This window comes from Pezoporus flaviventris, unplaced genomic scaffold, assembly GCF_033815535.1.
Source record: "Pezoporus flaviventris isolate CSIRO_AGI_PZ_B2104156 unplaced genomic scaffold, CSIRO_AGI_Pfla_v1 ptg000029l, whole genome shotgun sequence".
NCBI classification, from domain to species: Eukaryota; Metazoa; Chordata; class Aves; order Psittaciformes; family Psittacidae; genus Pezoporus; species Pezoporus flaviventris.
This window is the reverse complement of record NW_026892577.1, coordinates 3453984-3468767: the sequence shown is the minus strand read 5'-3', so window position 1 is coordinate 3468767 and position 14784 is coordinate 3453984. Positions and strand designations below refer to the sequence as shown.

The 14784-nt window shown below is 39.9% G+C and overlaps 1 protein-coding gene across 1 annotated transcript in view; it reads right to left on the bottom strand.

The window, feature by feature from the left end:
• The window catches only part of PDZD8 (PDZ domain containing 8), a 62567-nt gene extending 48071 nt beyond the window's left edge, over nt 1-14496 (bottom strand). The window contains exon 1 of the mRNA XM_061458639.1: nt 13461-14496. Within this exon, the coding sequence (XP_061314623.1) occupies nt 13461-14353 (893 nt within the window). The 5' untranslated portion in view covers nt 14354-14496. The remainder of the gene's footprint in view (nt 1-13460) is intronic.
• Between the last annotated feature and the right edge of the window lie 288 nt (nt 14497-14784).

Below are 14784 nucleotides of genomic sequence, written 5' to 3'. Positions count from 1 at the left end.
ATAAAGTTACTCAATTAATGTACAGGATTAAAAAGTTATACTCTAAAATAGCATAATACTGAGCTCTTCCCACATACCAAGCACAGCAAAAAGTGTTTCCAGACACACAGCACGCAGTCAGAATGTCTCCTTCACACGAAAGACTTCTACGCTCCGTTTGTTCCATATTTCACAGAGTCTCTTTAGTGGCTCATTTGCTCTCATCTCATCACCACCTCACTTTGGATGTCTACATCAAAACTGCATCTGAAAAAACAACCCCCAAACAAATCCAGTTTGTTCCTTTCATTTGGGGTGCTTTCAGCCCCTGAATAACGTTATTGTTCCTTCCAGTTGCCAGGTCTGTGGGAGAAGAGCTCACCTACTTGGAACAAGACTGTAATTCAATGGTTTAGTTTTAGAAACGTCTGACCTCTAATACCATTAATTTGTAGTCACTATTCTGTGATAATTCTGTTGTGGTCCTTTAGCCAACTCCTAACAGAGAAGAGGACAGAAGTCTTTTATACCTTAGTCTAATTACCCTACAACCTAAATTAACTGCTCCCACTAGTACCTACTAAACTACAGTATTTTTAGTTGCATGAGGAAATCTATTAAGAACTGAGACAAAAATGTCAATGTATCTGGCCAAAGATAACCATGCACTTACGTGTTTCTGTTCATTGTGTCAGTTAAGAATATCCAGAAGCACAAATTGTTAAGGACAGAATCAAACTTCAAAAGCTCTCCCTACTCTACCTCCTGCTTGCAGAAGCAGAAGGTTACAGCTTGATCTGTAAATGCAGTAGGAGGCTCGGATTTTGCAGAGCTTTTGCTAAGAAGCAAGAACATTTTCCAATAACAAATTATGGGAAAAGTTTTATATTATTCCCTGGATTTATCAGGGAAGTTTGATATCTAAACCAGTGGTTTAAAATTACTGGATATCTGTTTAAGGCCACCAGTCACTTGTATGAATTCCAGCACTACTCTGCTGTCATAAATATTAAACATCGTCAGGTTTATGAATGTTTTAATTGATTCACGTTAACTAAACGTTTAAATCCTAATTAAAAAAAGGCAGAGAGAGACCTTAAATCTCAGCAGAGCCCACCAGCTAAAAATGCAAGTATATTTAGCATAAAGTTACTTTGAATACATTGCAAGTCTTACACTTTTGTTTACCACTCTAAGTTAAAATTAAAACAAAATCTAAAGTCAGACCGTGTTTAGTAAAGCATCAATTTACTTTTGTCAATACTACTGTATTTGAAGATTCTAATATCTAAAATCCTTTTGAAAGAGCAACTGCTGAATTTGCTTTCAGTTCAAGGAGTTCTCAAAAGCTTCAATTAATTACAGAACTCACTAATTTTTACATTGCCTTTATTATCTGATTTACAGAAAAATAAGTCATATGCTTGTAAAGTGTATAAACTTCATAAAGTGTGACTGACACCAGGTATTTTAAGTCATTTAAAAAATCCTCCATTTCTACTGTGTGTAATTTAAGATGAAGTTTACTCCTACAAAAATGGTAAAATATTACAACCCACTCCTAAAATGGCATGATCACATTAGTAAGATTTTAAAAGGACTTATCAGCCAACGTTTAAACTTGTTCGTGTTGGGTATTATAATGCAAATAGCTTATATTGTTCTTCACACTGAAGATATAAAAAATGGAGCTCATCCTTACTTTGGAAAGAATTAGTAAATTGTTCTGGATTTTGTTTTAAAGTAGCTTAAAAAATACCACTACTGTAGATTTTGTAAAAGCAATTCTCCAGCTTCTACCAATTTCACAAGGAACAGAGCTGCAGAATTGTGTCAGTATTCATATTCAGGGGACGTTAGTAGTTCAAATTATACTCTTCCTCAGTACAGAAATCTACTAATTTCAGTTTTACCCACAGTCACGAAAATCTGCCTTACAAACACCCTCAAAAACTTTAAGAGAGCAGGGTTATTTTCTAGGAAAACTTTATGGAAAACTGCAAATCAGTTTTAGTACTCCACCCACTGTCGTACAGGATATTCTGCCACAGGCATGTGGGAGGCTCATACACACATAAGTTCTCAACATACGAGCAGTCACTTTTAAATCAAGACCTCCACAAAAATAAAGGGTTTTATTATTCAGGGTTGGGGTTATTCTTCCCCCCTTTAAATATGTTTCACACACTTTCAGACTCTTAAAAGTACAGTCTTACTGATACCAGTACCTGTGACATGTATCTTGAATCAGACACTCAAAATACTTTTACAACCTTAAGACCTCTTTACAAAAACAAAAGAACAGATTTAAAGAGTCAAGTAGCTCCTTCAAAACAAACCTTTATTTTTCCTGCTTATATGATGCAAGTCATTGTAAGTACAGCTCTTACAGATTTCCCACTGCTGTCTGTATTGAAATAGCCACAGGTAAAAAAAGAGATCTTGAATCAGGCTTATCAAAACTACTTACTTATCAGCACAAACAACATCAACTCAACCGTACACAGACTTTTTTTTTGCATTTAAAGAATACTAGTTTCCCAAATTTTAAATTCCATAAATACTGGAAAAGCTTATTTAATGCAGTCAATGCCTGTTTGATCTCCAAGTTTTCCTGTGCATTTTTTTAAATTGAGTATGACTTAGCTGAAGCCAACCGTTGGTTCAAATTAAGAGAAAGAGATAAAAATCCTGCTATAGTTCAGTCTCAGGATGAAGACAAAATTTCCTTGTCTAACCAGGAAGCCTGAATCGCTGTGGCACTGCTCCAAATAGGACAGAAGATGCAGAATATGCTCTTGTTCACACAGAGCTGGAAAAGAGGCAGGTGTGGTTCTGCAACCATCTTCTACGCATTGAAGGAGAACAGCAACAGGGGAAAAAAACACCACCACAAACCCTCAAACAAATAAACCCAAGCCACCTCAAAAATCTACCTTTAGCCAGTTGGATTAGAAACTGGTTCCAGGAACTGATGCAAAGGGCTAGCTTTTCCTCAGTTCAGCAACATATTCTCCCATAAGGGGGTCTCAAATCTCTCTACAAACATCTCCTCTCTTCAATCCTGGTCAATGTAAAATGATGTTCCAATGGAAGTCTAAATTCTGAACACAACTCATTCATTGGGCTCAGGAGTTTGAATCCTCTGCTCTGAACACCAGCCTATGTCTATATGAAAACTAACATCCTCTTAGACAGAAAACGACTGTCTCACTGCTGAAAACAGCCTTGACAGCTGTAAACCAATTCTAGACATGACAGCTTTCCAAGGTTTATCCTCACTCCTCCAGTTAGTTTCAAAAATGCTCAAACAGAAGCTTCTCCTCAATCTACTTTTATCTAGTCACTTCTGACAAGACAGAAGATGGTCCAGTTCATGCCCTTACAGTCTTACAAAGTGGTGAAGACAGTCTAGCTCAGGATTAGCACCATTTTCAAAGCTGAGATGACTGACAGTTCACTTTAAAGCTGTAAACAGCAATAATAATGGATCCGTTTCTTAGCTCAGCAATTCAGACTGCAGTGGTGGGGAGGGTACTGATGGGGACCAAGGGACACACCACATACTTGCCCCTCAAGCAACAGTGTCACCATTTGTGAGTCACAGCATCACTAATTGAGCTCATACTGTACAGGAACAGGATCAAGCAACATAGAAGCTGAGTCTGGATGTGACCTGTGGCACCACTGTTGGCAATCAAATACAGGAGGGGCTTCTGCGATGAATTCTTGCACTTTGCAAATCCTGCACTACTGATGGCAAGTTACAGTTAGGACTTGTGATTACACTGGAAATCAGCAGCTGCTCAAAATTACCATAATCTTCTCTCACCATCCCAACAAGGAATTTGAATATTTTCTCTTATTTACCCTTCTTTAAGTGGAACAGGAAGAGAACAAAAATCTGAGTTTTTGTGGTATTGTTTTAAAACAATACCAATGACTAACATTGCTGTTGCCACCCCACCTCCCCCTGTAACACACTGGGCTCTTTGCTTGGCAACAATTAAATTTGTTTTGTTTACTCTACCATATTGCATTAAGTTTTGTTAGCAAATATGAAGAGTTATTCTATATATATATAAACTGCTGAAGTTACACTGCATCATTTCCACTGTTTAATTACTTAGGAATTATTTACCAAGCCAGATCAGCAGTGGTTCGAACACCACCATGAAATCTTCTGTCATGCCACTGCAACACTATGATCTTCCAATTTCTACTCTTCCTCTTCCAGCTCAGGCAAACAGGTGCCATTAAAACTGATACAGTAGGATATATTGAAAACTTAGCATTAAGACTAAGTTAAGTCAGGAACAAAGTATGTGAATGTTCTGATTCCCATTAGATATCTACAGATCATTTTAAAACACTGGACAGAAATAATTTTGTAAATTTACATGTCAAATTGTCTCTAAGTTTTACAGTTAAAGCAACACAAAATTGCTAGAAGTATTCCCAAATGATGATCCTAATTTAATTTTAGGCTAGTCATATCTGGTAGTTAATCACTGCCTTTGAGTATGTGGAACAGTCTGATTAACTCTATCATCAGCTCATTTCTGTAATACAGTCTTCACTGCAGACATCTGGTAAGACTTCAGAAATGTGAAACTATTCTGCTTTAATAGAATCCCTGCATTTTCCATTACATGAAAGAGCTTTAATGCAGAGGACTCACAGACTGCTCTGCTGAACTACAGCGTAGCTACAAGCTGAACAGGGGAATTAAGAAATTAGAAAGGAGAGTTGTTCCCATGTGGTTTTAAAGCTAAAAAACGAAAAATAAATTACAAAATAAATTACAATCCTAAACAAAATAAATTCTAAACTAAAATAAATTACAATAGCTAGAGGGAGGTAATCAAACCAGTTCTTCAGAGTTTAAAACATTTTCTGCCTTTCTCTTCTCTCACAAAAAAAGGGCTTTCCCCCTTTTCCTTTCTGCTGCGCCCAACATCTCCCTGGCAGTTTTCATACCTATATATGGCCACAGAAAAGTCTAAAATGCTGCTGGGCTGCAGCTAGTTGTGCAGTAAACAGAGATGCACTCCCAAGAGGACTTACAAATCCAAGCAGGGCTCCATGAAGCAAGAGTCCTTCCAGAAAGGAAGGGTGCTTAGGAAAGCAGATACACCCAAATGACTTTGTGCAGGTGTGAAAAGGAAGTCCAAGCTACCAAACCCAACACAGCACATACTCAGTTTGCTGGGTATAGCAATTTAGGAGCACATATGACACCTCGTACACAAACATTCCCCTGTTGTTGGGCACTTTAACTGTACTGTAGAACCTTTCTTTGCAACACAAACGTATCTGTCAACTGAAGATTTCATTGCAGATTTTTTCCACTAATTTACTAGATACATTGTGTGGGATCATCGACCACTTTGGAGGTCTGAATTCTGGCGTAGATTTGACTGGCTTGTGAAACAACTGCCATTTATTAAGCAGTGAAGGTAAATAACAACAGGAAAAGCATCCAAAAGTTGTGTGGATATGACACGCATCTCTCAACCGAGATGAACCGCCAGAGCAGTAATAAATTCTTCAGTTTAATCAGAAACTCAGTGACTGAAACAGGAACTACTCACATCATTTAGAAATTCTGTGTTCCGCTCAGTATGTCACAATTAAGCTGACAAATGTTTAAAAAATGATGACTCCCAAACCCCCTTCACACAAACTGGCATTCACATTCATTTCCAAAATGAGAATTTATTCACTGTTATAAATAAGCTCTCTTCAACCCCTGAACATCAAAACAAACACTTTCAGCAGAGTATTTTTTCTTCATTATAAAAAGATACTGATATTCATGGAAGCTACAGAACGGAACCTGCTCAAAGCAAATTGTTCCCAGCTAACACTGGTAATATTGGATATTGCTTTCTTTTGGACAAAAGCACAGTTTTGCGATCCATCCTGCAAAGATTTTTTTAGTTTCACAATTAATGGATTTTAGCAGATTGCAGTGGCATTACCTAGTAAATTAGCAAACTGCATAGGCAAGTCTAAAATAATTATGGAGAGAAGGGTACAATACAGCTTATTAAACCTAGAAGGTTTAAAGTCTTCTAGTGTTCTCTAAATAACAATAATCTCAAGAATAACCAAATGCTGAAGTAGTTTTAAATCAAAATAAGTGTGAACATGAACTGTAAACACAGAAGCATATCGGGTGACTTCAGGAAATCTCTGCAGGAATGCAGAATAAGCAGTTTCCCATAGAAACCCAGCAACGTGAAAGCACTTTCTCCAATACTGAAATCGGCAGCCTGAGACTAAGCCTCACAATCACTGGAGCACCACTTCAATCTACTACACTGATTACTGAAAACTACTGTCCTTACCCAGTCTGCTTATTCAAGGGCTTTCTTATCAGCTATCATTTGCTAATAAAAAGATTAACTATTTCACATGATTAATATATAGAAAATAAGTTCTACAAGAGACTCATGTTTTAACATCATATGAGCTACTACTGAGATCTGTATTAGCTACCCATTTTTAGACATACATTCTGCACCCCCATTCCTCGAAGTAATCTCCTTCAAGGAGAGTTCAGTGTTCAGCTTTGTGTGACAGGCAGGGAATATTAACAGACACCAAAAATTATAATACAGCCTGTAGAAGGAGATTCAGAATATCCCAGCTCTAGTGTCTGAATACAGCTACCTGCTCCAACAGACAGGCTTAGAGCCAAGCTCAAACATTTGTTAGATGCCAACAGTCTGGCAATGCGATTAACTCCTATATGTCCTATACTGATTTGGAAATAAGCTGCCTTTCAAAAGATAGAAAGTGCTACTGCTTAATTTGTACTTTAAGAAGTTATACTTTTTATTCAGCTGGCGTAATTTGTATTTGTTCTCACTGAGCAGCAAGATCAGCTTAGATGTTTAAAACCAGAGTTCAGACGAACAGCAGTTTGAAGTCTCAATGGTAGTATATACAAAACATCATGAAGTACTAAATAAATCTTGATTTTTCAGAGCCTTCATTCACTCTCCAAATGAAAGACATTCACTGACGGATTAAGGCCAAGGAACTATTAAATACAAAATAGCAAAGGTGTTAAATGAGGCAATTTTCATTATTATTGGACAAAGAATCTTTTATACATTGTTTCAAGCGAGTTGAAGGAGGTTTTATTTTCCTGTCAGACCAATTAACCTTAAACCTTACTGGATTGCTATATGCAGCAAATGCAAACAGTAAGCACCAAAACTTACTCGACTTCATCCATTTCTCTCTCCAAGTGAGTTTATTTTTTTGTTCCCAGCTATGCTTTCCAGTTTCTTCATTAGTCCAGCTCAAGCGAGTGCTCTATTAGTTCCTCACTCTTGCAGGTACAAAAAAGTAACATTTTCTGACTAATCATAGGAAAAGGCTCACTCTTGACCTGAGAAGAGTGCCGTCTCTATACTGGGAAACGTCCAACATGTCATTCATGAAATCTGACTTTATTATGAACAAGTTTCAAACTGCCATTCTTTCAGAATTAGAGCTTTCCAATGTGAAAGCCTGTGAAGTGCTGGAGCTGGGGAAGATGACTAAAAGGTTTCAACACCCCTACAAACAATAGATTTTAAACTTGATATCTACATAAGGAGATTTAGATACATACTTTGTACCACAGACTTTAATTTAATCTGAAGAAACATGTATTTAGTGACCATCTAGTCACAACATATGTCTGAGATAGACTACTCCCAAAATAAAGACAATAAAAAAACCTCTGCACTACAAAAAGCTTCCTTCTACCCATGTAGGACTCAAAGAAACGAGAATATTTAATGTTCCAGATTTTGAATTTGTTTACTGTGCATCAGAGGTTCCCTACAGATCCATTTGTCGAAGTCCTGTACAAATAACTACTTGTCCCTGCACTATAATCTTCCAAGCATGAAGCTACTGGCTGCAGACAGATCTACTGATTCCAATTACTGCTGCCTTGCCATTAGCAGAACAAGTATCTATGCTGGCATCATTCAGAGCTTTACCTCTCTGCAGACAAAAGGACTCAGACGCTGGGTTTTTTTTTAATGCTTCTGTATCCTGGAAGATTTTTGCACCTAGAATAGGCATGGCATAAAAAGAAAACAAAAACAAAACATGCTATGGCATAAAAAGAAAACAAAAACAAAACACGCCTTAGAGATTTAACTAGTAAGAGAAACTCGTATCAACTACAGTAGAAATCCACTCAGGAAAAGAATATCCATATCCTCTCCCTTTGCAAAAGCTCTAGACAAAGTAGGTATCTCTACTGGCTGCTGCTTTCTGAAGTTAAGACATGCTCAAAATCCCAATCTCTACAATTATTTCTGGTATTTCTGAGTATAACCTCATCATATGAATAATACATACTTTTTTTTATTTTATACTTTTCCCAATACCTCTATTGCCATACTATGAAGTCATTTCTATTATAAAGCACACTTCAAATCAATAGCTACTTACATCTCAGCTTCAGTTTTGCCAAAAATAAGAAACTGCTGTGTAACTCTCAAATTGCATTTTATAATGGTAAATTAAAATAGGCTTGTTTAATGGTTCTTCCCAGTGAAATTCAATATAGCCCTGACTTCCAAATGCAGCATAAAACTATTTAACATGACTAACTATACTGCAAATGATCAGTTCCAAGGATAATTCACGTTAGAAGGGACCTAAGGAGGTCATCTAAATACCCGATATAGAAATACTGAAAGTAACGCTTTGTGAGAACACTTCTAAAGAAAATAAAGTTATTCCACTCTGTGGTAGCATGCACTAAAATAAAGCACAGCGTAGTTTCTCAAACAGGCCAGGATCAAAAAATATTAGTTCCTTTTAATGTAAAAAACTGAGAACTAAGTGTTCTTAAAATATACAGAACTGAGTCACTGCTTAGGCAATACTTAATCCGCTTAGAACCTAAAGGGATGAACTTGCAAGACCTTGAATTTAGAAAAAAACAGTAGCTGTCAGATTTTTGACATCATTATTAAATAGCAGGAAGTTAAATTCTTTATGGATACTAGACTGCAAGTACTTCCTCCTCACCCTTTACATACAAAGGCAAAAGATTAATAAGCAAGGTACAGCTTATTACAGAACTAAGAGATGAATCTGTGACCACTGCAATGGCACAAGCAAGGAGACAGACACCTGAAATAGTCCTTACTACATGTCTTTAAATACTAAGCACACTCTGGCAACACTAATAACTACAGCTTAATGTTAACCACTTTATCCTACTATTAAAAGGACATGATATAGAAAGTTAAAACAAACATGAACAATGCCTACGGTAGTACTATTAAAGAACTGTTTGAGTGTACACAATGAAAAACCAAAGGTCAGATTCAGGCAACTAAATAAATTCCACTTTGTGCTGATACTTAATGTCTACCACTTGCTCTAGTAAAAGAGACCTATGTAACAGTGTCAAGTCAAGCTATGGCACAGAGAAAGACTGACTGCATGTGGTCCTGAGAGTGCCAGCATTAGGATTTTGGGACACAGCTGGCGCATCAGCAGCTGCCCTGCAGAACATCAACAGCTGACATCTCAACCAAACAATGGGAAAGCCAAGGATTTCCATGCTCCTTCTCAAGCTCCAGTCACCAGCCAGCTTGACTTAGAACTAAAAAAAGTGTAATTTAAGCAGTCAATTCAAGTCAAAATAGACTTATGGAGTATGCAGATACCTAAATGATACCAACAGTTCCTTATTACCTTAGTGAGAATAGGGCTACTTATTAAAAACAAATCTTGTCTTGCAGTTACCTGGTTTCTCAAAAGTGCACCAGAACTCCTGTACACTGGAGCGGGGGGGAAAGGGGATTATTTTAGATCTTCCCCACATCTAAACAAGAAACTGACAGACGTTTTCAGAAAAGCTGTTTGCATTTCTATCACAAAGCACTAATACATTAAGATTCAAGTCAACTATAAACCAGTAGTAACTCTCGCTACTATCAACCGAATTGCACAGATCCTTTACCAATGATGACTAAAAGAAAAACCAACCTGCCATTCACTGAATTTTACCAGCCTTGAGTATAAAGATGTAAGCAAATTCTACTGTATGAGATAGTAATTACCATTCAATGGCAGAGCAGCTTCAAAACAGGGTGTTTTACCAGGCGCAAACACATTTCTTAAAGAGCCAAAAGCGATTACACGCTATTAGGATAACACACAAACTACTACTTGCTCATTTAGACATAAAGTGCAGCCCTCCTTTTTCAATTAGTAGACAATTGCTTTTATGGAGAAAACTGTACATAACACACAAGGCAAACTTTAAAATGCATTTACTAGTCTACATGGCCTCTCCACAAAAACAGTTAAGAGTGGATCAGGCATGCAAGATGACTTCTTCCACTTTGAAGCTATAGTTACACACATAGCACAACCACTCCTAGCAATGGATGATACAAGAGATGATGTTACTAATCACTGCATAAAGCTTTATACATAACTGGAAAGCATGTGTGTAGTAATTTGGCTATAGCAACAGGCAGTGCATGAATGAAGACGCAAGACTTTTTTAATGCAGTATTTAGTTAAATTAGAGAGGAAAGGGGGACCTGCTTTACACAACTTACTTGTAGGTCGTTCAAAAGCAACTATTCGCAAAAGTTCTCTTCTCATGTCATTTACTACCAAGTAATAACCTCTAGAAGTTGCCTAATACAAGAAGACAAAGAAAACAGTGTATTTTTTTTTTTAATGCTACTTAACATCCTGTTTCAATATAAAACTCCTTTGTGGACTTAAGTCTGGAAACCACCAGGGTAACAAAGTGCACCTCTTAGCCAACCAAAAGGAGAACTCCTCACACTCCAAGTGCTTTTGTGTACAAGACTGTAAATAAATCTTTGAATAGCAGTAATTACAAAGTTACTTGAGCAAGAGTAAAGAGACATCAAAAAGGTTTTGAACTACACACAGAAGCAAATACTATGTATTTAAACAAAAGGTACATAGGCCACAGGGAAAAAATGGGAGTGGATAAGCACATTCCCTGTAGATGAGGAACTGTTCAGCTTTAAGTAAGGTGTTATTATGCAATTGTGACAACTCTCCTGACTTCTTCCTACACATTCATTGCTAAGGAATATATTAACATACCATAACCCCAAGCCAATGTATTCTTACAAATTCAATTAAAAATATTGTTTTGCATCTTATCAGCAGGGGGCTTGATTTGTGAAGTCAGTTCTCCATACCATCTAAACCATAATGTCTCAATTTTCAACTAAGCCACCACATAAAAGTGTATTGTTACTACTCAGGTCTTACCAAGTTTTGCTGTCTAGGCATCTACCTGCCTAAATTCATCTGAGACACTGGTAGAGAATAAAAGTTTTCAGTCTGTGTTCCACAAAATCTTGGGCAACTGTGGACAGCTAAAAGTTCAAAGACAGCTAAAGGTTCCCAAGCATAGGCTCTGTGTTCCCACCTAAAGCTTTAAAGGCAAAGTTCTAGACGGTTAGGACACCAGTGACCCAATCTTCCTTCCTTAAGATAATTTCACTGCTGAGCATCAAGCTTAACATCCTGCCACCCCCTTCACAACCCAGTGCCTCAGAATGACATATTCGGAGCACAGCATGAAATTTAAAGGTCAAAAGCACCATATGCAGGGTTGGACACTGTTTCACATCTGCAGGGTTGGACACCGTTTCACATCTGCCACCCTGTGCTACCAACCTATTATCTAGTGTGAAAATCAACCATGATATCCTACTTGCCTCTCAAGCAATTCACAAATTCTTAACTCCTTAGAACTTAAAGAGAACATTTTAAAATAAGTCCATTCTTGTTTCTATAATAATTTATGCTTCCTATATTGTGCTCAGTGTCAATTACCTTCTATCCTCACACTTCTACTCATTTCTGTCCCAAACGCTGCACTCTGCTTCTTTTCTTATTCTCCCTTCCAGTCCCTTTAACATAACAGTGACTCACGTTTCATCCATTCCTTCTGGCAGAGAAGGTTTGAGAAATACGTGGAAAATTCATTACCTCTAACTAAATGATGAGAGCACCAAGGTGCATCTCTCAGGGGAAGAACAATGAAGGGGAGGAGCGCATCACCACTGGTTCAACAGGCACCTTAAAAACTTGTCTGTAGAGTGTAAAGATCATACACCTTACTTGCTCTTTTTAGGCATGCTGAGAGTGCTCACTTTACACCATGGTGGTGCCTCTCCTTTGGACTCTTCTCCACTGTTAACAGTTTCAGACTCTGTCCAACACAGTAAGAGAATGGAAGCAAATTTGCCCTTGACAGCTTTCCTGCTGCCCAGGGACTGCTCTCTTCTGGACAGCAATTCAGTACCTCAAAATTTAAAAGGACTACCACATTACTTAAAGAATCTACTTATTGCCCTGTCAGGGCTTTCCAAATCTCAGGTATTTTACACATCCACTTTCATGAAAACTCAAATTCAACTGCAGAAGAAAAGGCTTTAAAAATTACATCACTGCAAAGCTAATTACACTTCAAAGTTCAAAAGGCCATTTTCAGTTACTCATCTCTGATGAATTTCAGGGAAAAAGCTTATTGCAGAAGAATGTGGTAAACAAAACACAAATCCTTATTTGACACACAATACAACCTACGGAGAACAAACAAAAGAGAATGGAAACATGTTAGCCTAAGAGTGGTAAGCCACATGACAGAAAGGGAATATGGTACCTGAACAGTGCTAAGAGACAGTAGCTTTTAATCAAAAATGAGGATGGAATCAAAGTAAAGATGCCACCTACCACTTCCATTACAGAAGTATCATTGAACATTTCATCATATTAACTATAAAATGCAATCTGCATTTATAAAAGAAAACATGCTATATTACAAAAAATAAAAAGCACAGAAGTTTCCCTACAGTTTTACTTACCACAATAGTGGCAATACTTTGATCAACTTTTAGATTTCCCTGAAGTTACTGAAGGGATTCAGGAAGCCAAAAAAAGGAAAAGGACAGCACCTGTCTTGGCACCTCAAACATACCCAGAGAGTGAACTTTATCCTATCATTAAGTAACAACCACTTTGCCTCTATAGATAAGCAAAGCCACAGGGCTTGCCCAGGTGGCTCACCAGTGACAGATGCCTGGGAGAACACTCCAAACCCACATGCTATCCACAGATCCATCCTTCTACCTTTTCCAAAGAGAGGTACCATGATCCCATGATTGGACACCTGCCAGGATTCCAAAATTTCTGATACCTACTAATTCTGCCATTTACTTAAACACAGTTTGGGGCACATCAGTCTCACTGCGCAATGGCTTCTTCACCTATCATAAATGGAAAACTATGCTTACCTTCATTGAAAGATTTTCGTATCAGACAAGCAATATACAAATATCCCTGCTGTGGAAGGGCCAACAGAAATCTATTTTACCTATTATGAGCAAAGCAGCAATTCTAATGCTCATCACCCAACAAAACACTGAAGACTCAGGATGTCTTACCTGATTTTATAATTGGGCAGGGTGTGCTTGCGCTTAATAACCTTCTTGAACTGGTTCACTATGATGGAAGTGAGCTGTGGCATGGGCCTCCCTTCAAACTGAGACTTCACTTCAAAGAGTATCACAGGGTCATCCATGAAAGAGAAAGACCAGTGAGTGAAGGGCAGGCGTGTGAAGACCAGCTTCAGCTTCCCTAGCACCCGGGAGATCTTGACAAAGAGGTAGGCCGACTTGCCAAAGACCAGGTCGGCATCGATGGCCAAGTGGAAGCCACCATTGTACTCCAGGTCTACCTCAAAGCCCAGCTCCTCGGGGCAGCCCTCCTCGTTGCAGACCACTGGCCGAATGAGCTTGACAGCTTTGAACACAGGCAGGACGTTGCCGAGATAGACGTCTCTGAGGCTGAGCCCCTCCAGCACCTTCCCCGTCATCTTGGCCTGGAGCAGCTCTTCAAACTCCACCTTGATCTTCTTGGTGACCCAGTTCCTGACCAGGGCTGTGTCCCTGAGCTCCCTGAAGAGGAAGAGGAAGATAGCATTGAGGAATTGGCACGTCTCCTCGCGGCAGGGGTCCGGAGAAGGCTCTGGCTGCTGCTGCTTGGCGCTGGGCTCCGAGCCCGGGGCGGCGGCAGGAGCCGCAGCGGTGGCCGGCGCTGAGGCCGGAGCAGGGGTAGGGGCCGAATCTGAAGGCGCCTGGCTGCCGGCCGGCTCCGAGCCCTGGAGATAGTCCCTGAGGCTGTGGTCAGCCGCCACACGAGCGTAGACGACCCCGTCGGTGTCTCCAGCCGTCCCGACAGGCTCCGGCTTCCCCCAGTAGAAGAGCAGCAGCTGGAAAAGGAGCGTGAGGACGCAGCCGGCCAGCGCCGAGAGCAGGATCACGTAGATCAGCTGCATCCTCTCCGGACCCCGGGCGCGCTGCCCTCACCGAGCCGCCGCCATGCCGGGGGTCGCTCCCGCAGGACGCTGTTTAACGGCCGCGGCCACCGGAGGCCGCCTCATCCGGGTCCCCACACCGCCCTCTCCGTGAGGGCGGGGCGGCTGCGGGGCCAGCCAATGGCGACTTGGCCCTCCCCTCCGCGAGTCTCCATTGGCGGAGCAGCGAAGGTTTCGCCGGAGACGTCATTACGCTGAGCGGCGTAATGTCACAGCGCGGCCGGCGCATGCGTGGGATGGATGGAGGTGTGAGGGGAGCGGGAGCCTTCGGGCCGTGTCCGCGGAGCGTGTGGGTCTCGGGAGCGGGGATGTGGGGAGGCAGGCACTCCCGAAGGAGCAGCTTCCGTTCGGTTAGGGTCTATTCGTTATCCCGGCAGCAGAAGGCCGGGGTG